The following is a 25,096-nucleotide window of genomic DNA, read 5'->3' on the forward strand; positions in this document are numbered from 1 at the left end:
ACACAGGCAAAGAGAGAAGCCCCTCCAAGTGGGTTTAGGATTTTTGTTTTGACCCTAACTATTGTTTTATAACCTTAAATTATAACTGAGTCAAAACTGACCCTACCAACACAAAGGTAATAATTTTCACCAGAGCATTTTATAATTTAGTACCATTTTTTTTTTTGTTTTATTTTAATTAAATACAGATTCCTGACAAAGTCAAAAAGCCTTGATGGAATAAACAAAATTAGGTAGTAGTTTTATGCATTTAAAAAGTAAACCCTAACACAAGAGGAAGGTTAAGGTGACGTCAGACCTATGGACACCATGTTTGGAGGACACATATATAAATACTGTATATAAAAAATATTGCTTACTTTCTCCTGTACAGAATAGCGATGCACACAAAGGCCAGTATTAGCACGGACAGGGCGATAGCCAAAATGATCAGCCAGTCTGAAAGAGAAGATAAAGAAAGTAAATGTCACATAAGAATTGTCCACAAGAAATGCGAAGGCCTTGAGAACAACGGCGTATATCCAACGGCTCAATCCAACACATCGGGGCGATCCCTTTGAATGATCTGCTGTCCTCTTATACTCAACGGGATACGTGGGCTCAAAATAAAAAGGAGTGGCACCACTTACCGACGAGTCACACAGAAGAAATGGCATACGAATAAACGTTTGGATGGTGACTCCACAACTACGTTGTCATGATGGTTCTTGAGGCACACTTAATTCTGCTCTCCATTTATCTAATGCCGGAGTATCACTGATCCACGGCCTGCTCATGTTCAGGTTCAGGTTTTTGGTGCCATGCCTTACTTACCCACATCACTTTACATACTGTACCTTTTATCTAGATTTTCTTTGCTATAGGAATATTCCTTTTGCACATTTCTACTTTACTCCTATCCAGCCCACTACAGAAGTTCTCATTTCACTAAAATGTACTTACCCTATTACTCTGGACATGGCTTCAAGAGTGACTGTGCTGAGGTCACTGCCGTTAACGACAAGGAGTCGCCCAAATACAAAGGAAAAGTTCAAATGGTGCAACGCTTGGTTAACCCTAATCCTACCGACTGGGGTCCGATTGGACCCCGAGCATGATTGTGCTAGCACTATAAAAACACGGAGCGTTATTGATAGCCGCCATTTTAGGTATTTGTTGCTTCGCCAACGGTAAGTCGAAATCAAATATTCTTTTAATATTGTGAATATTACTGGGTCGCCCGCAATTATTTTGTTGCTGGGGTCCAAACGGACCCCAAAATATTTGGCATTTTCTGGGATTAGTCACTGATTGTATAACTGCTAGTTTTTCTGCATTTTAGGTGTAACAATGTCAAACCGTGGGAGATATGCTAAATACAGTGCTGCTGGTGTCCTGAAGGCAATTTTCAATGACGACGATGACTCAGATTTGGAAGATTCGGACAACTCTAGTCTTGAAAATGACCACATCTCTGAACAGTCCCATCATAGTGACACAGAATCTTGTCAACCAACTACCGAGGTTCTAACCAGTGATATCCCTAATATCAGGAGAAAGTCCTTTACAGGCGAGTGGAACTTGTGGTGCACGTGGCCGAGGACATGGACGGGAACGCGGCATCAGACGTGGAATGGATCAAGGCGAGCCAGGCCCTGCACCAGATGTGCTAATTGGAAGAAATGGTACAGTCTGGCGGAAAGATGCACCAAATATAGGGAGGCGCAGGGTTCAGGACATAATCAGACAGCAGCCTGGAATAACTAGTGCCGTCACCTGTCACATCACGAAGAAAAGTGAATGGTTGGCCTGTTGTACTGTTTGGCAATTGTGTTGATGTTGGTGCTGTTGCTGCGTTCATCATTTTCATGGCAAAATTTCCAGATTGGAAATTATCTGAAGACAAGCGAAAAATATTTCTTTTAGAACTCAGACAGCAACTCGTTATGCCTCTAATCGAGCGTAGATCAAGTACGCCAACGCTTCAGGCCCCAATCCGGATAGCCATGAAGATGATGGGAGTCGAACCTCATGCTCGAGAATTGAACAAAAGGGACATTGCTGAAGGGAAAAGAAAGAGGTGTGCTTTTTGTCCAAGAGATGTTGACGAGAAAGTTCGTCAGGCATGTGGAAGTTGTAGAAGACCTGTATGTCTCAGCCATAGTAGACAAGAGATCTTTTGTGATGAATGCACAAAAAACTAAATGAGTGCATTTCTTCCAGTGTCGGAATTTTGAAACTCATTGCAAACATTGTCTGCCATTAGCTTTTTACGTACACAGTATCTCTAGCTCATATGTAACACGAACACTGGACATAATGTCGTTTGCGAAGGTACATTTGTTGGATTTCTTTATAATTCTTGAGTAAAAATGCTTAAAAAGTATTCTGGTAAGTTCAGTTTTGTTTTCTAAACAATAAACAGTATGTGTCACGCATTAACATCCGTTCAGTGACGATAACTTTCATCAACAATCCCAGAAACCTCATGGGGACCGTTCGGACCCCAGTTGGTAAGATCTGTATGTAAAATATGTTGGTAGGATGAAGGTTAAACTGCCTGTCATAGTTTACAGTTTCTAAACGCTTTCAGTACGTTTATGGGGGATTGTAACGCATCGCCAAAGACGACCATCGGTTGTGTCTGATCATTGTGCTTCAGCCATGCCACCTGCACTTCAGAACGGGTCACCAACCTGATGGATGACATGTTGCCCACGGATAGGCATGGCTGGCAACACAGAAATAAAAATGAGGTCACTAATAAAATAAATTAAGTTGTGAACGTTAGACGTGTAAATGTTGAGGATTGACTTGAAAATCCGAGAAATCCACTAAATGCCCCAGAATGGCCAAACACACCCCTTGTGAGGTCACCAAAGCAGTAAGAAAATGTTAAGGTGACACCAGACCAATGGACACCCTGTTTGGAGGACAAAGCACATTCAGACCTGGCCAGTCCTTGGATGGGAGATGGGAGTTGCTGCTGGAAGAGGGGTTGGTGAGGCCAGCAGGGGGCGCTTAGCCGGTGGTCTGAGTGTTGACCCCAATGCCCCAGTGCAGTGACAGGGACACTATACTGAAAAAAAAAAAATTCAGATGAGACGAGACTGAGAGGTCCTGACTCTCTGTGGTCATGGACATCGTTTGTAAGGAACAGGGTGTACCCCGAGGTCCAGGCTTAATATGCCCTCCATGCCCCCCATCTCTAATTGGCTCTGTCGCTCATCCCGTCACCACCTAACAGCTAATGTATGGTGAGCGTAGTGTTGCAATAATGGCTGCCATCGCATCATCCGGGTGGATGCTACACATTGGTGATGGTTGATGTGGCTTCACACTCATTGAAGAACTTTGAATAGTGAGAAAAGCGCTATATTAATGTAAAAACTGATTGTTATTATTACTGGATGTTTTGAAGATATCCGCATGTTCCTCCATCAGGTTTTCTCCTATAAATCCAGGCAGTTGCATAATGCAAGCTTTTTAAATGAGGCCCCCCGGTCTTTACTATTGTAGCCTCAACAATCAAACAAAAACTCAGATTAAGATGCATTATGCTCTCAATTAATTGTTCTTGTACTGCATGATATAATTCACCCAAGCATCAAATGTGCCCGAGCCAGTTAGACCAGTTACAGTGGGCTTTCAGTGACTGTTGTATGCAAAGTCACCACAAACGGAGCAGCCCCCTATTCATCCATCCATCCATTATCCAACCCACTATATCCTAACTACAGGGTCACAGGGGTCTGCTGGTGCCAATCCCAGCCAACACAGGGTGCAAGGCAGGAAACAAACCTCGGGCGGTGCGCCAGCCCACCTCAGGGCACACACTAGGGACAATTTAGGATCGCCAATGCACCTCACCTGCATGTCTTTGGACTGTTGGAGGAAACCCACGCAGACACGGGGAGAACATGCAAACTCCACACAGGGAGGACCTGGGAAGCGAACCCGGGTCTCCTAACTGTGAGGCAGCAGCGCTACCCACTGCGCCACCATGCTGCCCAGCCTTACTTTTATTCTACGTTAATTAGTATTGCCTCCTCTTATTCTTATTTTTGTCTTTTATTTTCTCTTCCTTCATCCTGTAAACACTTTGAGCAACATCATTTGTATGAAAATGTGCTCTAGAAATAAATGTTGTTATTTCTGTTATTGTTAATAGTCTAGCGTAGTACCGTATTTTTATGCTCAAACCAATTCTTGAATCTATTAGATGTCGTTATAAATAAGAGTACATTATAAACTATCCACGGGATTAAGATTTTCTGAGCCATTGTGACAAACTACATGGGGTAAGTAACAGATTAAAAACTCGTCCTCTGATATCAGAAACAAGAAAGTTTATGTAAAGAAGGCAAAATCTCTTGCTTGTTGAAATACAAATTGCTTTAATATTCAGAAAAAAATGTCAAAAATCCTCTGAAAAAAATCATTATAAAAATGTTTAAGGAAGCCAGTTGTTTTAAATCATTTAAGAAAAACTGAAATCGTTAATCTTTGAGCACCAAGTCCTTCCTTTATGACCGGGGTGTCCAACTCTGGTCCTGGTGGGCCGCACTGGCCGCAGGTTTTCATTCTGACCCTTTTCCTGATCAGTTTTCACTGCTAATGAACTCCTTTTCTCTTCATTTCCATAGCCCAGTTTTTAAGGATTCAGTCCTCACAATTGATTTGTTTCTTCATTAAACAGAAATGAGACGTGAAACGAGCCAACAGATGACCAGCTGAACTGGAACGTCAAACTCCGGCCCATTTCACTCCAACCAGTTTCTAAATGAGAAGCCAATTGTTGTTGTTAACTAAAGCTGTTATTGAATATAACATATAACATAAAACAGCTTTTCTGTTTTTTTCTTCTAAGACCACCGTCAAGTTGTTTTGGTGACCTGAGCAGACCAACGTGACCGAGACTTTCACCTTTCTTTATTTTCAGTTGAGCTGGTCATGTGGAAGATCCTTTTGTGTCTCATTATTGTTTGGCTGCTCGTTAAGGATCAAGAAACAACTAAGGGGTCCAAGCCACGTCAATTAAAACAGGGAATCAGCAGCAAAAACAACTCACTAATTAAGAAGATGGTTAGAATGAAAACCTGCAGCCAAGGTGGCCCATCAGGACCAGAATCAGACACCCCTGCTTTATGATGTCAGAGGCTAACTTTACTGGTGACTGGCTGAAGGTGGCTGGCAATCCTGGAACAATAACTGAGAACAACCTGACCCACCTGCTCATGTCTCTTTTATCACCACCAGGGGGCTCCCTTTTCTGTGAATGCTACCAGTTGTTGGGCTCTCAATGAAAATCACCACCAACTTCTCACCATCTTCAAAAGGCCATAAATTCCTGTTTTTCATTAAGGCAGGGCAGCTGTCATTTAAATCCTACACATACTTAATACGGGATACAATCCAGACGTTTTAAAGATACCAAGATATTCAGGTTTTAGTACCCGTTTATTTTAAGATTCTTAACACACCTGTGGAATTTCCTTCCCAGGATGTCATTATCGCTTATGTTGTTGGCAGACAGCATCCAATGGCCTGTCCTTTGTCATCTAAACAGCCATTAACCACCACCAGACAATACCAAACCCACCACCACAATGCCACACTGGCTGAAGAACCTACCTTGAAGGTAATGTGAGATAAATCTGACCGGAGATAAAGATGTATTAAAATAAGATGAATCTATGAAATCTGTGTAAATACAATGAAAAAGGAAATCATCAGAAACAAGCCCTGTAGCCACAGTACAATTTCAATGTGCGCATTTCCATTGTTAACAGCAGAATCAAAGTGTTCTAAAGTGAATTAATGAAGTTCTATATGACATCACTTGGCAATGCATTAAAGGTCACAATCAAAGTCGTCTAACCAAGAGCACCTCTGGAGTGAAGGGCGTATTCTGCTCGGACAGGACAGAATAGAGAAATCATGGAGTCCTAAACAGGTCCTGGTTAATCGCAAGTTAACCAAAATGAATGTTTTCAGTTGAATAGTGAATCGTCTATCAATCTATCTAATATAGTGCCTTTCACTCTATCTATCTATTTGTTATATAGTGCCTTTCACTCTATCTATCTATCTATCATTATATAGTGCCTTTCACTCTATCTATCTATCTATCTATCTATCATTATATAGTGCCTTTCACTCTATCTATCTGTTATATAGTGCCTTTCACTGTATCTATCTATCTATTGTAAGATATGGCCGGCCATGTACCCCGGCCAATACCTCCAGGACGCCAGATGGAGCCCTCCTTGCAGCGTAGAGGTGCCCCAAATGCCAGCAGGGAATTATGGACAGTGGTCTTTAAATGCACAGCCCTGCTGGATACCATGGGGGCCGCCAGGAGTCGCTGCAGGGAGGCCCAGGGACTATTTTCCCTACACTCCGGAAGTACGTCCCACTCACATGGACAGAAGAAATGATGTGCTTCCGGGATGAAGAAAAGAGAAGTTTTTGCCTGACCCGGAAGTGACAGAAAGTCACATGGACTGAGGGACAAACACTTCCGGGTCAAGGAGTATAAAGGAATCTGGGAGATCCCAGACAGACGAGCTGAGTTGTGAGGCAGGGTGGTTAAGTGTCTGGGAGATTGGAGGATTTGTTATTATTTATTGTTTTTGGAGTATTTGGGAGTGGAGGGTGCTTTGTGCACATTATTGTTATAATAAATATCATTATTGGATTTTTACCTGGTGTCTGATGTGGTGTCTGAGGGTGCAAGGGTGCGAGCATACTCTTAATCTGTCACACTATCTATCTATCTATTTATTATATAGTGCCTTTCACATCTATCTATCTATCTATCTATTATATAGTGCCTTTCACTCTATCTATCTATCTATCTATTATATAGTTCCTTTCACTCTATCTATCTATCTATCTATTATATAGTGCCTTTCATATCTATCTATCTATTATATAGTTCCTTTCACTCTATCTACCTATCTATCTTAAAGGCAATGTGCAGAATTTTTAAACCTCAGTACTAAATATGCTAAAAACTGCTAAGGCGTCCTTTTCAGTACATTTACAGCAATATAAACATGGGGACTTCATTAGAATACCCTTGAATGTAATTTTCATAGCAACATGGACTCTTTTGTTAAGAAAGTGTAAACCAATTAGCTTATCTTTTTATTGAGATACATTAAGAAGCCACATCTAAGTCACTGAACTGGCACTTCAGACGGCAGAGCCGATGTCTGCTGTGGTTGCCGTGGTGATAAACAAACACCACGCCAACAAGAGAACACAAATATTCTTATTCTTGGTTTGTTTATTTCCTTGGCTACTATCATGTTTGGTTTTGTTTGATTTTGTTTTTTTCAGTTCTAGATGATAATTCTCACAGAAGGTGTGCAGTGCACAGATGATGCTCTTCCTCTACATGTTGTTTCTTATCAGATTGCACTTCTTTGTCAGCGACTGCTCAGTTTTCAAGGTCAAACGTTTGCCAGTTTGAGGTGCTCTCGGGTTCACCTGCTCTGCTCCTTTTTACACAGCAACAAAGTGTCTGCTTTATGAGTCTTACTTTTTAGTCATCATAGTGTGTGTTCTGCATATACTGTATGTATACTGTATATATATAAAGAGAGAGAGAGAGAGAAAGATAGAAAGACAGATTTTGGTAAAAATGGTGCCTTTGCTTTATTTATGGCCTATTGAATTGTAATAAAACTTAAGAGGTTTTCAAGAAGCGTGTCACCTGTAAGATAAAGACTAACAAATCATACTGCCCATGGTGTGGTAATGCTCTACAAAACGCACTTCATAAATTAAAAACACATCAATGTGAGTACTGATGATATTGTAAATAACACAAAGTGAAAATCAGCAAAATGAAAACAAATCTATACATGAGAATTTACAAACATAAAAGTGAAACACGAGACGACGATGCAAATGCGCAACAAAACAAACACCACAAATACAAGACGGAGAATAAAGAAGGAAAACAATTGTTGGTTTTTGCAAAGCATGCATGACAAAGATGAAGGAAGTCACACAGACATGCAAAGAACCGAACGCTCCTTTAGAGAAACCAGTTAAGACTTCAGTATCGTGGCTCTGCCGTGAGGTCCGTTCAATCAGCACAATTAAGACAAAGTAAAGGAAACTGTCAGTGCAACGTATGCAGACCCAAACACCCGCCCTGAAGATGGAAATCATTTACAGGATTTCTGTACTTCAGATGTAAAGCTAACAATTCTTTTCATCAACTTCCATTACTGGGCTACGAGAGTCTTCAAGGGTGAGGTAACTAAAGAGTTCAGCCTTCCACCGAGAAACCCAAGAAAGCCAAGGTCGTTATTTTGAAACCAAAAGAAAGAACAAAATCAAATGAGATGTCAATTAGATGACAGAATGAAAAGAAGGAAATTCCTGCTCCCTGTTCTCCACCAACCTGTATTGGCCGCCTTGTCGTCTCTTTCCACAGAAGAAGATGAGGAGTTTGAGTTGATTGGGTCTGGTGGAAGAGCTTCCAGTCCCTCATTTGACTGCGTGATGTTGTCAGCGTCAATGTCCACGGAGGTGCTCATCCAAAACGTTTCGATGGGAAAGGACGTTGGTGTGTTTTGGGCAGTTGGAGTAACGAGATCCTCGGGCCCTTCAGTAACCAACTCGTCCCCTGCAGTGGTGTGAGGAGGAGCAGGGGGTCCGATCAGTACATGTTTAGTCAAAGTCTTACACCATATATTTGGGAATGGGAAGAAGATGAGCTTTGCTTCAGGTTGGCATTTTAAGACTTGCAGAGGTAAGCTTTTCAATAATACTAAGCTGTCTCTCGCCCTGAGGTACGAGCCGAAAACAAGGAATCCCAAAAGTAGTGAAAGGAACATTTCTGAGGGTCACAAGGATACGCCAAATGGGTGAAGAGCCTGGCTGCACAGATGTTGCTCTCCTTTAAACTAATTTTTAGGAACTGGTGTCCGTATTTACTTTTATCTTGTTCAGAACTTTGGTCAATGCTAGTCATTTTAAATGTGCTTTATAAATAAAGTTGAATTGATTGTTCTTTTATACCTTCTAAGTTTAGGAAAGGCTCCAAGGCCGGAGTGCAGACAATACAGTAATGCCCGCCAGCAGTCTAAGGGTACCATAAAATGGCTGACTCTGTAAGACCTGGTGCTGGAAGAGATTCTGCCATTGATCACAGATGTTACCCCTGACGTTACCCCTGGATGCCATGATCATTTTTTTTGACCCACTGCTGTAAACCACATGACCCCCTGCCTTGGATCCTATATGATCCTCTGCTCCAACCAACTTGACCCTCTGCCTTCACTTTACATGGCCCTCTGCCATAACACTACATGACACTCTGCCTTATATCCTGTATGACCCTCTGACTCAGAACCTACACAACCCTCTGTCTCCCCCCTACATGGCTCTCTCTGCCTCGGATCCTATACAGCCATCCCTCTGCCTTAGACCTTTTAGGACCCTCTGCTATGAACCTACACAACCTTCTGCCTCCACCCTACATGACCCTCTGCCTTCACTTTACACGACCCTCTGCCATAACACTACATGACACTCTGCCTTATATCCTGTATGACCCTCTGACTCAGAACCTACACAACCCTCTGCTCCCCCGTACACGGCTCTCTGCCTTAGACCTTTTAGGACCCTCTGCCACAACCCTACATGACCCTCTCCCTTGGATGCTATATGACTTTTTGCCTCAGAACCTACACAACCTTCTGCCATGACCCTACATGACCCTCTGTCTCCCCCCTACATGGCTCTCTCTGCCTCGGATCCTATACAGCCATCCCTCTGCCTTAGACCCTTTAGGACCCTCTGCTATGAACCTACACAACCTTCTGCCTCCACCCTACATGACCCTCTGCCTTCACTTTACATGACCCTCTGCCATAACACTACATGACACTCTGCCTTATATCCTGTGTCACACACGTGCGCATGGGAACCAGCTGAAGGGCCTAAACACTAGTAATTCTACGCCAGGCCAGGGGGTGGCGGAGTGTACTGACTATCTCTCTCAGTTCCTTGCAGACCTTTTCCGGGAAATCCCGCCTGTTGCCGGCCCCAAGGATGACATCACTTCCGGGCACAAGGACACCACTCCCAATTCTGGCATAGATGACGTCATTTCCCTTCCAGCCCTTTAAAACTGCCATCTTGCCTCAGTGCAGGCAGTTCTGTTCTGGACTCCGAACTAAGAACATCGTGCTATTTACAACTACTTTTGCAGCCGATTCAATTATACGGGTGGCTGCCCCAAATCTTCTTATCACACCTGTATGACCCTCTGACTCAGAACCTACACAACCCTCTGCTCCCCCGTACATGGCTCTCTGCCTCGGATCCTATACAGCCGGCCCTCTGCCTTACACCTTTTAGGACCCTCTGCCATGACCCTACATGACCTTCTGCCTCCACCCTTCGTGATCCTCTGCCTTGGAGCCTACAGGACACTCTGCCTTCACTCGACATGACCCCCTGCCTTAGACAGGACTTTATGACCCTCTGCCTCCACCCTACATGATCCTTTGTCTTGGATGCTTTATGACTTTTTGCCACAGAACCTACATGATCCTTTGCCTCTCCCCTACATGACCCTCTGCCTCGGATCCTATATGGCTGGCCCTCTGCCTTAGACCTTTTAGGACCCTCTGCCTCCACCCTTCATGACCCTCTTGCAGAGATCAACTGCAGATCATCTGGCAGGGAAGCAGTGCAGGCAGTTCTTTTAACAGCAGTCAAATAAAGTTATTTTAGTTCCATTTTCCGAAATTAGTGTTTATTTCTGCACGTCATTTTTGTTTCACATCTATCAGAGTAGAAACTTTGCACTTTCTTCTTCCATCAAGAAAAAAGAAACAGCTTGTAAACAGAAGTAAATCTTTCATTTTTTTTATTTCACAGCGTGTTGCGTGTTTCCGGGGGGGCTCATTTAGGACTTGTTTTGTATGGGGGCGACAGCACTTGATTAATCACATATACAAATTAGCCATGTGGAGCTGAGCTACCAGCTCACAGATCTCAGCATTACATATCTGGTGGCAGTGCAGGTATCCATTGACATTCATCTAATCGAGTAGCGTCTGATCGTACTTACGGCATGCCCGTAGTCTGTAGCTGGTGTCTTATCCTGTTTCTACCTGCAACACACCTGGCATATTCCAAACACAAACGATTGTGCTGCCAATCTTATAGGGGTATGGTACGTATCTAATTTATAAAACATACAATACAATCCATCCATCAATTATCCAACCCACCATATCCTAAATACTGGGTCACGGGGGTCTGCTGGAGCCACTCCCAGCCAACACAGGGTAACAAACCCCGGGCAGGGTGCCAGCCCGCCGCTGGGCACACACACACACACACTAGTGACAATTTAGCATCGCCAATGCATCTCCTAAACTGTATGTCTTTGGACTGTGGGAGGAAGCCCACGCAGACACGGGGAGGACATGCAAACCCAGGTCTCCTAACAGCGAGGCAGCAGCACTACCAATTTGAAATATCAATTTGAAATAATACCACAATGCCACAACGTAACCTGTGCGCAAGTCGATGGATACCTGTACTCGTGATATTCTCATTACGGTCAGCTAATCATTCTGTCAATCATTTTGTAACCCGTTTAGTCCTGAACAGGGTCATGGAGGGTCTACTGGAGCCTGTCCCAGACATCACAGGGCACAAGGTCAGAACAAACCCTGGACTGGGCACCAACCACACACAAACATACATACACCCCAATCACACACTAAGGACAATTTAGAAGCGCCAGTTCACCTAACCTTTGGACTGTGGGAGGAAACTGGAGCACCAGGAGGAAACCCACACAGACACAGGAAGGTCATGCAAACTCCACGTAGGGAGGACAAGGGAAGCGAACCCGGGTCTCCTTACTGCGAGGCAGCAGCCGCCCTGGTCAGTTAATGTACCCGTCAAATAAAAACACAGCAAATCTTTTTTTCTGTTAAACGCATGCTCTGTGGGAGGCTGGAGGGCCGAGCGGTGGGCCGAAGCAGAGTAGTACGCACACATGAAAGTTCTGCACATGGCTCGTACAGCTCTGTCAGGTCATGCCAGCCTTGCAAAGCATCATGGGGCGCGAGGAAAAAATAGTGTTTGCCTAAGCCAGCTGCACTACAGATTTCTAGGACAATATTCATGGGACAAGTTTAACGGCGAGTACAGCTTATACACTGCGAAAAACGCCAATGAACACAAGCAGTGAGTAAGCGGCAGACGTGTATAACGCCTTTGCTGTTGTACTTTACTCATTCCCCGTGTTTTCACACGACAAACACAGACCACCCTTGACAATTTTGTTCAATACGAGTGTTTGTGTCCTTGGCGTATTTCTGGGCGTGAAGGGCCGGCCATTCTATTACAGCAGTCGTACAGCAAAACAAGAAGCTGGCTTCCTTCCTGCTCGTATTTTTAGATAAATCAGTAGATTACGAGGCCGAGCTGCCAAGAACACACACATCAACCCACTCAATCGTGTTTAAATCAGCCTTCAGAGGGCCATTGTACTCGAGGCACGCAAATGAATACAAGTGAAGACGGTCCCGCTCTTTGAACACTCCGCTTCACAGTGAAGCTCTTATTTCGAGTTGTGCAGGCCATGGAGACTCGTTGAAAATCAGCTTTGGGTTTTGCTTCGGGGGGAAAACATTTTGTGCACTCGGCTGACTGCTGTCTTACTTTTAAGTTCTAGCGTGTTTGTTTTGCCAGAGTATTTGTATAAATCTTACAAATGCTTGATGGCATTGATTCTCCAAATGACTGCTCTTGTTATCTTGATGCTTTGAATCGAATTCCTGTGAGCTTCACAAAGGAAGCAGCAATGATGTCTGCTCTGTAAAAAGCACAATAAAAATGAAGCAAGACGGCCCAATCGATTATCTAGTAAAATGTGGAGCGAACCCGCGCTAGCAACAGGGTGCTACCCCTGCAAACTTTCTCATAATAAAAACAGTATGTTGGATTAATGGGCCGCGCTTTCCTCCTGAGACTCGTTGCTTAATGAAGTCGAAAGTTCATTCCATTATCTGCAAGTTCAAGTTCAGGACCTCTGGGGACGGGAATGTGTCTCAGCACAACTGGGCACAAGGCATCACGCAGCTCTGAATGGGGCACTAGGCTATAGGAGAACACACTCACACACAAAAACACACACACGCTCACAGAGACACAGACGGTGCCCTCCATAATGCTTGGGATAATTTTTCCTTGATTTGCCCCTCTGCTCCAAAGTTTAAAATTACAAGTCAGACCATTCAGACATTGTGATTAAAGTGTACACTGCAGACGTTCATTTAAGGCAGGGGTGCCCAACTCCGGTCCTGGAGGGCAGGGAAGTGTTTGGGGCACCACCTGGGTCACCCTTTTAATATTTACAAAGTCCTTGACCAGAAACAGGCGCTCAGTGGTGTGGTGTAAAGCAAAATGAAAAAGCAGGCTAACTGAGAGCAACCAAAATGATCCCCTTAAATCGGGGGTCCTGGAGGGCCGCAGGTTTTCATTCTAACCCTTTTCTTAATTAGTCACCTGTTTTTGCTGCAGATTAACTTCTTTTGAATTAATTTTAATTGACTTGCTCTTGAAGACTCAGACCCCTTAATTGCTTCTTTTACCTTAATTAGCAGCCAAACTATAATAGATAGATAGATAGATAGATAGATAGATAGATAGATAGATAGATAGATAGATAGATAGATAGAAGTGAAAGGCACTATATAATAGATAGATAGATAGATAGATAGATAGATAGATAGATAGATAGATAGATAGATAGAAGTGAAAGGCACTATATAATAGATAGATAGATAGATAGATAGATAGATAGATAGATAGATAGATAGATAGAAGTGAAAGGCACTATATAATAGATAGATAGATAGAAGTGAAAGGCACTATATAATAGATAGATAGATAGATAGATAGATAGATAGATAGATAGATAGATAGATAGATAGATAGAAGTGAAAGGCACTATATAATAGATAGATAGATAGATAGATAGATAGATAGATAGATAGATAGATAGATAGATAGATGAACACAAGTACTGATAATTAGACATGTCGTTGGGATGATTAATTAGCTCTAACTTCGAGCTGTGATTTTTAAACTATGAGTTGTGACCCTTTTTGGCAGCAAGGATTTCAATCGGTGAACGATCTCCACGGGGAATGGAGACCGTGTTCGGCTGCTGTTTCAAAGTGATTACGGATCGCAAAGATGGGGGTTTCCCAAAGGGACGGTGGTCCAAAGAGAACCAAGTGACAATCCGGCAGATATTCTCCAAGGAGAAGCGGAATGATGTTCGAAAGAAAAAAAAATGAAATCCCGTGGATTTTGAGGATTTATGCTGCTTATTCTACAAAAGCGATACTAAGACTGTCCTGACATCCCTGGATTTTCTAACATCCTGTTCTCCGCATTAACAAGCTCACTAGCCAACCTGAGAGTGAAGCTCTTTTCTTCCACAGCCACCACCTTTAGTCACCTCTGTAGAGTGACACTGTGACGCTGGGTGAGCCAATTCAACAGCCATGTCCCCAGTGTAATTTCCCCCTGGTCACAAACTAATGCTGTGTTCTTTAAAAGTGGGGCCGGGAGACATAGAAAGGGGCTACATCAAAACAGAAAGATCCTTAGTTAAACATGGCATCACATTTTAAACCCCAACACCAATAGCCATGCAGATGACACCATCCCAGCACAGAGATGAACACCACAGGCCATGCAGAGATGAGGCTAGCGTCATTTGAATTTGTCATCCAGGTGGCACAACATCCTCCACAGCATTACCGTGATGATAATGGCATCTCAATACCCATTCGAATCCCAAATGGAAAGCAGCCCGCTACTCAGAACTACAGGCACGACACAATCTCTACGAACGCACGGATGACAACCAGCACAACATCCTCTGGGAATCCACCAACCTTTGCTGCCAGCCACGATGCCGTCTTCATTTGTTGGCGGTTGAGAAGAAGAGTCGTTAACTTCTTGAAACGTCTGTGTGGTAACCTCCACCCCAGAATCCCCTCGGTGAGACATGTCCTCGGTCGAGTCTCCAGAGGGGGTGGTCAAAGGAAGGGTGGCAGGGAACGTCGTAACGTTATGCACAGAGAAGGACGAAGGGTCGGCGGTGGATGCAGATGGCTCTTCCCCTGTTGAAGCAGCACGAGCAGTGGAACGTTACACCCGTACCTGCAATATTTTACTATAAGAGGACTAAAGGCTTAGAACTAAACAAAGGAAAGGCATTAGTTAGAAAGAAATTTAGGACAAACGTGACATGGTGTGAGTAAAATAAAACAAGAAAAAAGACAACACAAATATGCAAAGCTGAAAAAGACACAGTTAGGCAAAACTTACATCCGGTCTTTTGGTTGCAACATGAAAGGCTCATCCCAGGTGTCCAGGTAGGTCAAATACTTCGTGGATATTTTAAATGATTTGTTTCACTGAAAATGTGTTCCTGGTGACGTTACATTATATACGGTATATGTATAACTTAAACCATCCGCACCATACCTTTTAGTAACGGAAAGAATCCCTCATTCGATAAAAAATAAATACAGAATCAAATACGGGCCAAATTCTAGAAGAGCAAACTCCAACAAATTTGATTTTGGTCCTGGACAATGTCCTATAGGCTAATGTTAAGAAAACCTCATTGCAGCCAAGTCCATTTCATCTGCAAAATTCATTACAGCGAAGTCATTTATCATAAAAAAGGAAGCAAAACTCAGACATTTATACTGTGCTTGGCCCAAACACGCAATGCAGGAGCTCAGAGGTTAGGCCGGCGTTTCTCAACCTTTACGTATTTGCGACCCGAGTTTTCATAACAGTTTTTATCGCGCCCCCCTAACGTTTTGATGAAAGGAGCCCACTAATACCAGTTTGTTCTTTTTTAATTAATGATATATCATAGATGCATATTTTATTATACCTACTTAACTTTTATCGACATTTATCTAACTCTGTATTTATTTTTCTAGTATCAGAATGTCGTTTAAGTTCATTTGTTTTGGTTTCAATTGATATTTTTGTCATATTTTTCATTCTTGTTTTCTTTTTTTCACATCTTCGCGCCCCCCCCCAGCTTGAGAACCACTGGTTTTCTGTGTCAGATTCCCTGGATGGCAGTTACTTGAACTTGTAAGTATTGTTTCTTTTCCTCCTCGACTCGTCCTACAGTCACGCAGATGCCCAATGCAAGTCAGTGAAACGCCAAGCAGAGCGCCAACCGAGCAAACAGCTCACACAGCAGTGCCCTCTCCTGGTGCTCTAGGTGAGTTAACTAATAGAATAATAAATGGAAGGGGAAAGCAATTATGCATCACATATAATACTGAATTGATTGAACACAATTATTTATTAAAAACAACCGACCTTATCAACCTGCAGCTAAATGAGGTTTGAACTAATTAATAACATGGGAAGGGCGCATCTTTCGTGACTGATATACTGTATGCTGCACATAGGATGGGCTTAGAGATGGACAGTAGTGTTGGCACATGGGGGAATTCAGAAGAGCAAACCCCTGATTTCTGGCGCCCAGCCCCTGATCTTTCAGTCCCAGATATGCACGAACAATCGTGGCAAGCTCCTCTTCTTGCCCATCATGTGCCATTCACTTTCCCATTTTGCCAAGTTCTTACTTATTTATATCATTTTAAGAAATTCATGTCTTTTAACTAATATTAATAGTTGAACTGACCCCCGTGAAACAAGCGCAAGAGTGAATTTTTCTCCTCCACCATATTTCCCTTGATAGCCGTTTTAACATTCATGCGACAGAACACAGACAGATGGATCAGTGCGACTCTGATCAAGATGAGAAGGATGTGCCGTGCTAATCTTTCAAAAAAAAAGAAATAAAAAATACTTGATCCCAGCAGCTGTGAAGTGTTTCTTGAATGAATCTGAAAGTCATGTTTTTATGTAAATTTCCAAACGCCATCAACATGACAATCAGTCCCCGCCGTTAGCGGAAAAGCGGCTGGCGTGATTTGAGAATTAAACTGTGCAGAGGGACACAGAGACATAGTTACAGTATCAGAAAGAGGGCAGGGTGGACTGTGAAGGTTAGGAAGTCAGCCATAGGACATTCTAGGTGGTCTTCAAAATAAAAAAAAAAAAATAAATCATCGAATCTTTGGACAATTACCTTCCCTATCCCAGTAAACAAAATGACCAACGGAATAGAAAAGTGTGACCATGCTGATAAAGAAGTGAGATAAGACTTTGTTTAATTAAAAGGTCTGAGCCTAGTTTTGTTAAACTTGACTTGCTTGTATGGAATACTAGCTGTACCCTGTGGCTGTGCCCACATAGTAATTTAAAAATCTATAGACGTTGGCACTGTATCTGATCGTGTTCAGCTCTGATGGGAGAGCGTCCCCCATAGTTGTGTGAGAAAAGCACGTGGCCGTGATATCTGTGCCAATCAGCAGCTACCCTCTAAAACACACGGAGCTCTGATCTCGCTCTCAGAAACGTCAAACGTTACTCTTTAACAATCTGTAGAGGGTAATGTCTGCTGAACAAACAGCTATCGCTAGCTAAGCAGAGGTGAGGTGCGCTCCAACATGTGGTGACTGGTAGAGCGACTCGAACAGAGGCTGGCGAGTGAATGAGGAAGACCCCGACCCACCCCCCGATCTCGGCCCACCGCCACTCTGTTGGATTTGCATGAATACTTCGGTACCGCAAGGAACTCTGGTACTTAGCGCAATGAGAGAAGTAGGAAAATCAACCGGAAAGTCCAAGCAAATTCTAGAAAACAGCCTGATCTAAATCCGTTAAGTAGTTCTCTCGTGAAAAGCAGACAGACATACAGACAGAACGCGCTTGGACCACGAAATTTTTAAAACCTATGGGCCAAGGGTAACCTACATTCCAAATTTCAAGTCCTCACGGTTCGGGAGATTTCGTGATGAGTGAGTCAGTGGGTTTTGCTTCTGTATGTGGATTATTTCCATCCATTATCCAACCCGCCATATCCTAACTACAGTGTCACAGGGGGTCTGCTGGAGCCAATACCAGCCAACACAGGGCACAAGGCAGAAAACAAACCCCCGGGCAGGGCGCCAGCCCACACACACCAATTTAGAATCGCAAATCCACCTAACCTTCATGTCTTTGGACTGTGGGAGGAAACTCCACGCAGGGAGGACCCGGGAAGCGAACTCGGGTCTCCTTAATGAGAGGCAGCAGAACTACCACCGTGCCACCCTTAAAGATGATTTGATTTTAATAAAATTTAGTAAAAAAAAATGAAAAGGATGAAAGAATGAACCTTGGTGAGTCTGAATCTGTCCTGTCGACACCACGGGGAGGACATCCTCATATGATGGCAGTACATGAAGCAGAAATAACTTTACAGATGTCAGATGACAGAGTGTGAAGGGTGACACCTTTAGTGGGCTCAGGCCTACACCGAAGACGACTGTGTGAATCCGAGGGGCCAATGGAAAGGCCTTTTTATACTGTAAGTTGTAACGGGAAAGCAAACAGATACGCGTGCTACCTTTCCTTCAAAACTCTGCAAACAGTATTTGAACAGTTTAGGAATCTTTACTTTTTTTTAGGACTATTAAGCCATAATAATTTCAGGACACAGAGAAGCCTGCGTGGATTCAAATAACTGCCATGATAGCTTGACTAAAGTTTAAAGTACGGCTTAGAAGGCGGCCCCTCGTTGATTTCCATCTGTAATCTTAATATCTGTCAACACTGCAGCAGCAATCTTCAATCCCGCTTATAACCTTAAATAAATATGTGAGGTCGGCACCATCTGTCAATCTCTCTGCACTTCATTACACAGGAAATGCTACTAAACACTAAACTTCACAAGTCATCTCAAACATGCCATGTGCCAAATGTGCCATGCGAATCTTTCAAAGGACAGATTCTGTAGAAAATATCAATTATTTGTCTCTCTGGCCTGCTTTAATGGGACTGGGACTTTTGTATAAAATGTTACACTACAAGTTAAAGTTTTTACCACTACACTCAAGTTCTTAAGAATTAAGAAGGTTAGTTAGCACGTACAGATATTTTTAGGAAGTCACTGCGCACTGGAGAGTTTCTGAAGGACCGGAAAATGGCAAATATCATCCCGTCATATAAAAAGGGTGACAGGGCAGATCCAAACAACTACAGGCCAGTAAGCTTAACGTGCGTCACAGGAAAATTAATGGAAGGAATTTTTAAGGAAAAGTCTGAGCAACACCTGGCAAGGGCAGAAGTTATTAGGAACAGTCAGCGTGGGGTCAGAAGAGGGAGGTCGAGTTTTACTCACATGAAGAAGCAATAAAATGATACGACCAGAGTGGATCACATGATATTACTTATCGTGATTTTTAGAAAGCATTTGATGAGAGGTGGGCATCAAACTAAAAGAAGTGGCAGTTCAGGGGTATGGTGGGTGCAGAATTGGCTCAGACACAGGAAGCAGAGGGTGATGGTGTGAGGAAGAATGGTGACCAGGATGGGGCAGTGCTGGGGCCGCTGCTGTTTTTAATATATAGAAATGATTTAGATATTAATATAAGTAACAAGCTGGTTAAGTTTGCAGACGATAACAAAATAGGTGAATAGGAAGATAATCTGGAATCCATTGAATCATCACAGACAGATTTGGACAGCAGACAGGCTTGGGCAGATTTGTGGCAGCAGATAAAATTTAATGTCAGTAAATGTAAAGAATTAAACATAGGAAGTAAAAATGTGAGGTTTGAATACACAATGGGATGTCAGAAAATCGAGAGTCCACCTTATGAGAAGGATTCAGGAGTCATAGTGGACTCTAAGCTATAGACTTCCAGACAGTGTTCAGAAGCCATTAAGAAGGCTAACAGACTGTCAGGTTATATAGCGCCTTGATGTGTGGAGTACAAGTCACAGGAGGTTCTGCTCAGGCTTTATAACACACTGGTGAGGCCTCATCTGGAGTCCTGGGTGCAGTTTGGGTCTCCATGCGACAAAGAGGACACAACAGCACAAGAGAAGGTCCACAGAAGAGCGACTAGGCTGATTCAGGGCTACAGGGGATGAGTTAGGAGGGAAGATTCAAAGAGCTGAGCCTTAAGGAGATGAAGAGGAGACCTGACTGAAGTGTTTAAAATTATGAAGTGAATTAGTCCAGTGGATCGAGACGGTGACTTTAAAATGAGTTCATCAAGAACACCGGGACACAGTTGGAAACTTGTGAAGGGGAAATTTCACACAAACATGATGAAGTTTTTCTTTACACAAAGAACGATAGACACTTGGAATAAACGACCAAGTAGTGTGGTGGACAGTAAGACGTTAGGGACTTTCAAAACTCGACTTGATGTTTTCTTGGAGGGAACAAGTGGAGAGAACTGGCGAGCTTTGTTGGGCTGAATGGCCTGTTCTCGTCTGGAGTGTTCTAATGTTCAATGAAACACACTGGTGAGGACTCATCTGGAGTCCTGAGTGCAGTTTGGGTCTCCAGGCTACAAAAAGGACATAACAGCACAAGAGAAGGTCCAGAGAAGAGCGACTAGGCTGATTCCAGGCCTACAGGGGATGAGTTAGGAGGAAAAATTAAAAGAGCTGAGCCTTAAGGAGATGAAGAGGAGACCTGAGTGAAGTGTTTAAAATTATGAAGGGAATTAGTCCGGTGGATCGAGACGGTGATTTTAAAATGAGTTCATCAAGAACACGGGTACACCGTTGGAAACTTGTGAAGGGCAAATTTCACACAAACATTAGGAAGTTTTTCTTTACACAAAGAACGACAGACACTTGGAATAAGCGACCAAGTAGTGTGGTAGACAGTAAGACGTTAGGGACTTTCAAAACTCGACTTGATGTTTTCTTGGAGGAAACAAGTGGATAGGACTGGCGAGCTTTGTTGGGTTGAATGGCCTGTTCTTGTCCAGATGTTTCTAATGTTCTGTAATCAAACTTATTTGCAGCCTAATGGCGGCCGCGAAGAGATGTCTTGTGTTTCAGACAGTGTGAAATTTACATTGTAAGCTCTAGATGTTTCCAGCCTTATCTGTATAGTGGTTATTTATAGTTAAAGTTAAGGTTTATTTTTAGTTAAGGGAGTGAGTGGTTCCTACTTTGTGAAAGGATTGCATTAATTAGAATTAATTGCATTAATTCCACCTCACATGCCCGAGACAGGCCGAGGGTTCGAGGAGTGCTGCCAGGCCCGAGTGTGCCTCACGACAAAAGAGGACATCATCCTGTACCTTACCAAGAAAATTAATAAGAGTTAAAGTGTCAGCACGAATCAAGTGCTGTAACCGTCACAGTGAGGAAAGCTCAGAGTAGAAATGGTTTACCGTAGAAGCTTCCCAGACTGAAGACCAGAGAAGAGTCTGTGTTTGAAAAATGAAACACTTTTAAGGGGTTTGCATAGCTAGTTCATTTGGCACATTTTCTTATGATCTCTGGGGTGTTTACTCTCAAAAGTCCATTTTGTTTAGTTAGATGTGAATATGTCAAGTGCACTGGACGAAAACAAGCTGCCCGAGACCCTTTGGGAAGGGTGGTCTCGCCATTGCGGTACCAAGCAATTCCTGGAGCTGTTCACATGAAGTAGGACTGTGAATTTTTTGCCAGCATTGAAACATGTCCGCTGTTAAGTCCAACGTGCAAAATGTCATGCGGTGTGCAAATTATTATCACTGTGTCTCTTCCAGGCAAGAATCCCTTCACGATTAGCACTTCAACCCACACCATCGCCTGTTATTTTGCAACTCTGAGCCTTACCAAGGATGGTATTTCAGTTCAATCGAGAAGACCATAAGACGTCACCCAGGCTCCAGACTCCAAACCAGGAAGGACGGACTCACAGTGTGAATGAATAAACACCGTTTAGAGTTTAAATGAAGCATTCCCTAATTGAGCGGCGTGTAACGGTTCGTTAGGATAAACTGCACACCAATGTCAATTTTTGTGTCGTCACACATGCGTGTCTGGGAGACAATTTCAAGATTTGTAATTCCACCCCGAACCAAGTGTGGGCGCTGTTTTATAACGCTTCTCCTCCACTTCTCTCTGCACATCCGGGGACTAACAAATTGAGGGCATGTGACATCACTGCCGGCTCCTGGACCCGCCCCTTCCTCCTCACTGCTTTCATAACCGGCACCCAGGACCGCATTAAGGTGGGTGCTATTGATGCTGCAGCATTAGGCCCATTCCTGAAATCGGCCCAGATGAAAACAGATGAGAATTTTCCTTTGCTATATTAACCTCAAAATAATTCTTAGAATGAAATTTGGAGTCCGATTTTCGGATGCCTGGACACAGCGTTACTTATTACACAGTTACTACTGTTCTTTGCGCTGTGACGTAACTATAACGTCATTGTGTTTATTGTTAACCAAAGATTTCAAGTTAATGCTATCAATTTTACGTTAAACAGTTTACTTAGTAATTTAGCTGCGTTTTTTGAAATCTCTTTGGGATTCTTGCCACTTTATTATTGTTCGGTAAGGGCCACGTAGTAAATTTTTCACCTTGAAAGTTAGTTGTGCAGTAAAAATCGATGGCTATTTAAATGGTTATCTGTAAAGATAAAACTAAAAGCCGGCCCGGCATGGATGTTTAGAATTTTTTTAAATCCTCGACAGTTTTCCGGTCTATTATGAAATTTAAATCGTGGACACATTTTTACTCTCAAGAGCCTGAACTGAGTCACTTTGACCCAATGTCCATGCAAATTCATTTTTTCTTACACTGTTTTGTAAGAGAATTTTGTGTATTTCATTGTTAGGTTTTCTGCATTAAGTGCACTTTTCAGACAATTGCTATTGAAAGTTGATGTTAATCTTGAGTTGTTACAATACTACGTCGTTATTATGATTCATGTTCAATAAAGTCTGGCTGGTGGCGTCGCTAGCAATTAAGGCTCGTTGGTCGGTCTGAGTGCGCGTGTACGGTGAGAGTCGAATACACGTGTGCCAATGCCGAGAAAAAATGGGCCTATTTTGTGCTGCAGCATCAGACCCAATTTCGTCTTTATCCGGCCCTGCCGGCACCACCTCCATCTTTCTTCAGTCTAACGTTAGACGTTCTCATGCGATTTGTTAAACCGTGTTTATTGTTTTTGCTCCGTATCATACATCGGTTTGCCTGAGGGTGTCCCAGCCTTTTATGTGTGTACTTATTTCCTGTTACAGTGCATGCGAGGTACCAATTCAGGCCGATGCTTGTGTGTGCTTCTCGATTTCCTCTCCATGCTCTTGCAGGAGCTTTTGTTGCTTAATGAGGCCGACTTCAGCCCTGTGTGGCTTTTTAACCAAAGCAGGTAGACATCTTGAATGATGTGTGTGGTTACAGTCCAGGCTGGAGCACAAGGACGCAACTGCCTTTAAACACCAGAGAACGTAAGATTATAAAAAGTGCCAGCGTACCGATGGGCTTTGGAAAATACAAATAACTCAAATGCCCTTAAAATTGTACTACTCAGTAAAAATAATGATTTAGAGTCAGCATAAATTTAAACTATTTATGTATTGTAGCTGTCTGAAGATTCTTCACCCTTCCATCAAAGAATCGAGATCATAACTTGTCTGTTAAACATCGTCAAGTGCATTTATAACAGGACCAAAACTCTTCATTTTTAAAATACTGAGTTCCAAACAATCGCCTGTCTTCTTAGTCCGCCTGAACATTGTCAGAGGAGACACACAACCCCACAATGTTTCATTTTGTTCACTCAGGCCTGTCCAGTTTTAACCCTTTGAGTCATATTTTAAAATGGATCAGATCCTTTGCATTCCAAGTGAAATGCATTACTAAATCAAATTATCGATTGAGGAGAAACTTAACTTCAAAGTATAAGTCAAGATTGGATTACATTATAAGTGAACAAAAGCTGTACTGCCAGATATTGTAGACAACAGCGTAAGTACAGATGGCCCTTCTGGTGTGAATAGGCAATGCTGCAAGATGCCCTCAAGTAGGGCTGGCATGGGCCTGACTGATAACTCAAATATTGCTAATTCTATATTGGGAATACCAGGGCTGGACTACCGAGGTGCAGTCGCTTCTTAAGCATCTTTATTTGCCCAGGAGCGTTGAATTGTTAAAGTTTGTGTATGGAAAGACAAATCTAAATGCACACTGCTAGATGTCCTCAAGTGGGGCTGGCATGGGGCTGACTGACTGGATGAATGCAAGCCTTGCAGACCCTGGGTAGGACAACCAGGGCTGGAGTGTGAAGGTGTAGCCTTTCCTTGTGTATCGTTATTGGTCCAAAGGTGGTAAAAATATGGACAGACATTTTATATATATTTATTTATATATATACTGTATATATATATTTATTTATATATATATATATATATATATATATATATATATATATATATATATATATATATATACAGTATATACAGTGCATCCGAAAAGTATTCACAGCGCCTAACTTTATTCACATTTTGTTATGTTACAGCCTTATTCCAAAATGGATTAAATTCATTTTTTTCCTCAGAATTCTACACACAACACCCCATAATGACAACGTGAAAAAAGTTTACTTGAGGTTTTTGCAAATTTATTAAAAATAAAAAAACTGAGAAATCCCATGTCCATAAGTATTCCCAGCCTTTGCTCAATACTTTGTCAATGCACCTTTGGCAGCAATTCCCGCCTCAAGTCTTTGTGAATATGATGCCACAAGCTTGGCACACCTATCCTTGGCCAGTTTGGCCCATTCCTCTTGGCAGCACCTCTCAAGCTCCATCAGGTTGGATGAGAAGCGTCGGTGCACAGCCATTTTAAGATCTCTCCAGAGATGTTCAATCAGATTCAAGTCTGAGCCACTCAAGGACATTCACAGAGTTGTCCTGATGCCACTCCTTTGATATCTTGGCTGTGTGCTTAGGGTCGTTGTCCTGCTGAAAGATGAACCGTCACCCCAGTCTGAGGTCAAGAGCGCTCTGGAGCAGGTTTTCATCCAGGATGTCTTTGTACATTGCTGCAGTCATCTTTCCCTTTATCCTGACTGGTTTCCCAGTTCCTGATGCTGCCACCACCATGCTTCACTGTAGGGATGGTATTGGCCTGGTGATGAGCGGTGCCTGGTTTCCTC

General features: G+C 42.8%; 1 protein-coding gene across 2 annotated transcripts in view; it reads right to left on the reverse strand.

Annotated features, from left to right (window-relative positions):
* Positions 1-25,096, reverse strand: part of LOC120523050 (CD44 antigen-like) — a 144,000-nt gene that overhangs the window by 10,132 nt on the left and 108,772 nt on the right. Inside the window, exons 6-9 of one of the 2 annotated variants that reach the window (XM_039744003.1) lie at positions 14,943-15,170; positions 8,402-8,626; positions 5,614-5,682; positions 360-438 (exon numbers count right to left, since the gene is read on the reverse strand). In XM_039744003.1, the coding sequence (XP_039599937.1) occupies positions 360-438; positions 5,614-5,682; positions 8,402-8,626; positions 14,943-15,170 (601 nt within the window). The remainder of the gene's footprint in view (positions 1-359; positions 439-5,613; positions 5,683-8,401; positions 8,627-14,942; positions 15,171-25,096) is intronic. The other variant, XM_039744011.1, reaches the window with a different exon arrangement.

Source organism: Polypterus senegalus, chromosome 1 (assembly GCF_016835505.1).
Source record: "Polypterus senegalus isolate Bchr_013 chromosome 1, ASM1683550v1, whole genome shotgun sequence".
NCBI lineage: Eukaryota > Metazoa > Chordata > Cladistia > Polypteriformes > Polypteridae > Polypterus > Polypterus senegalus.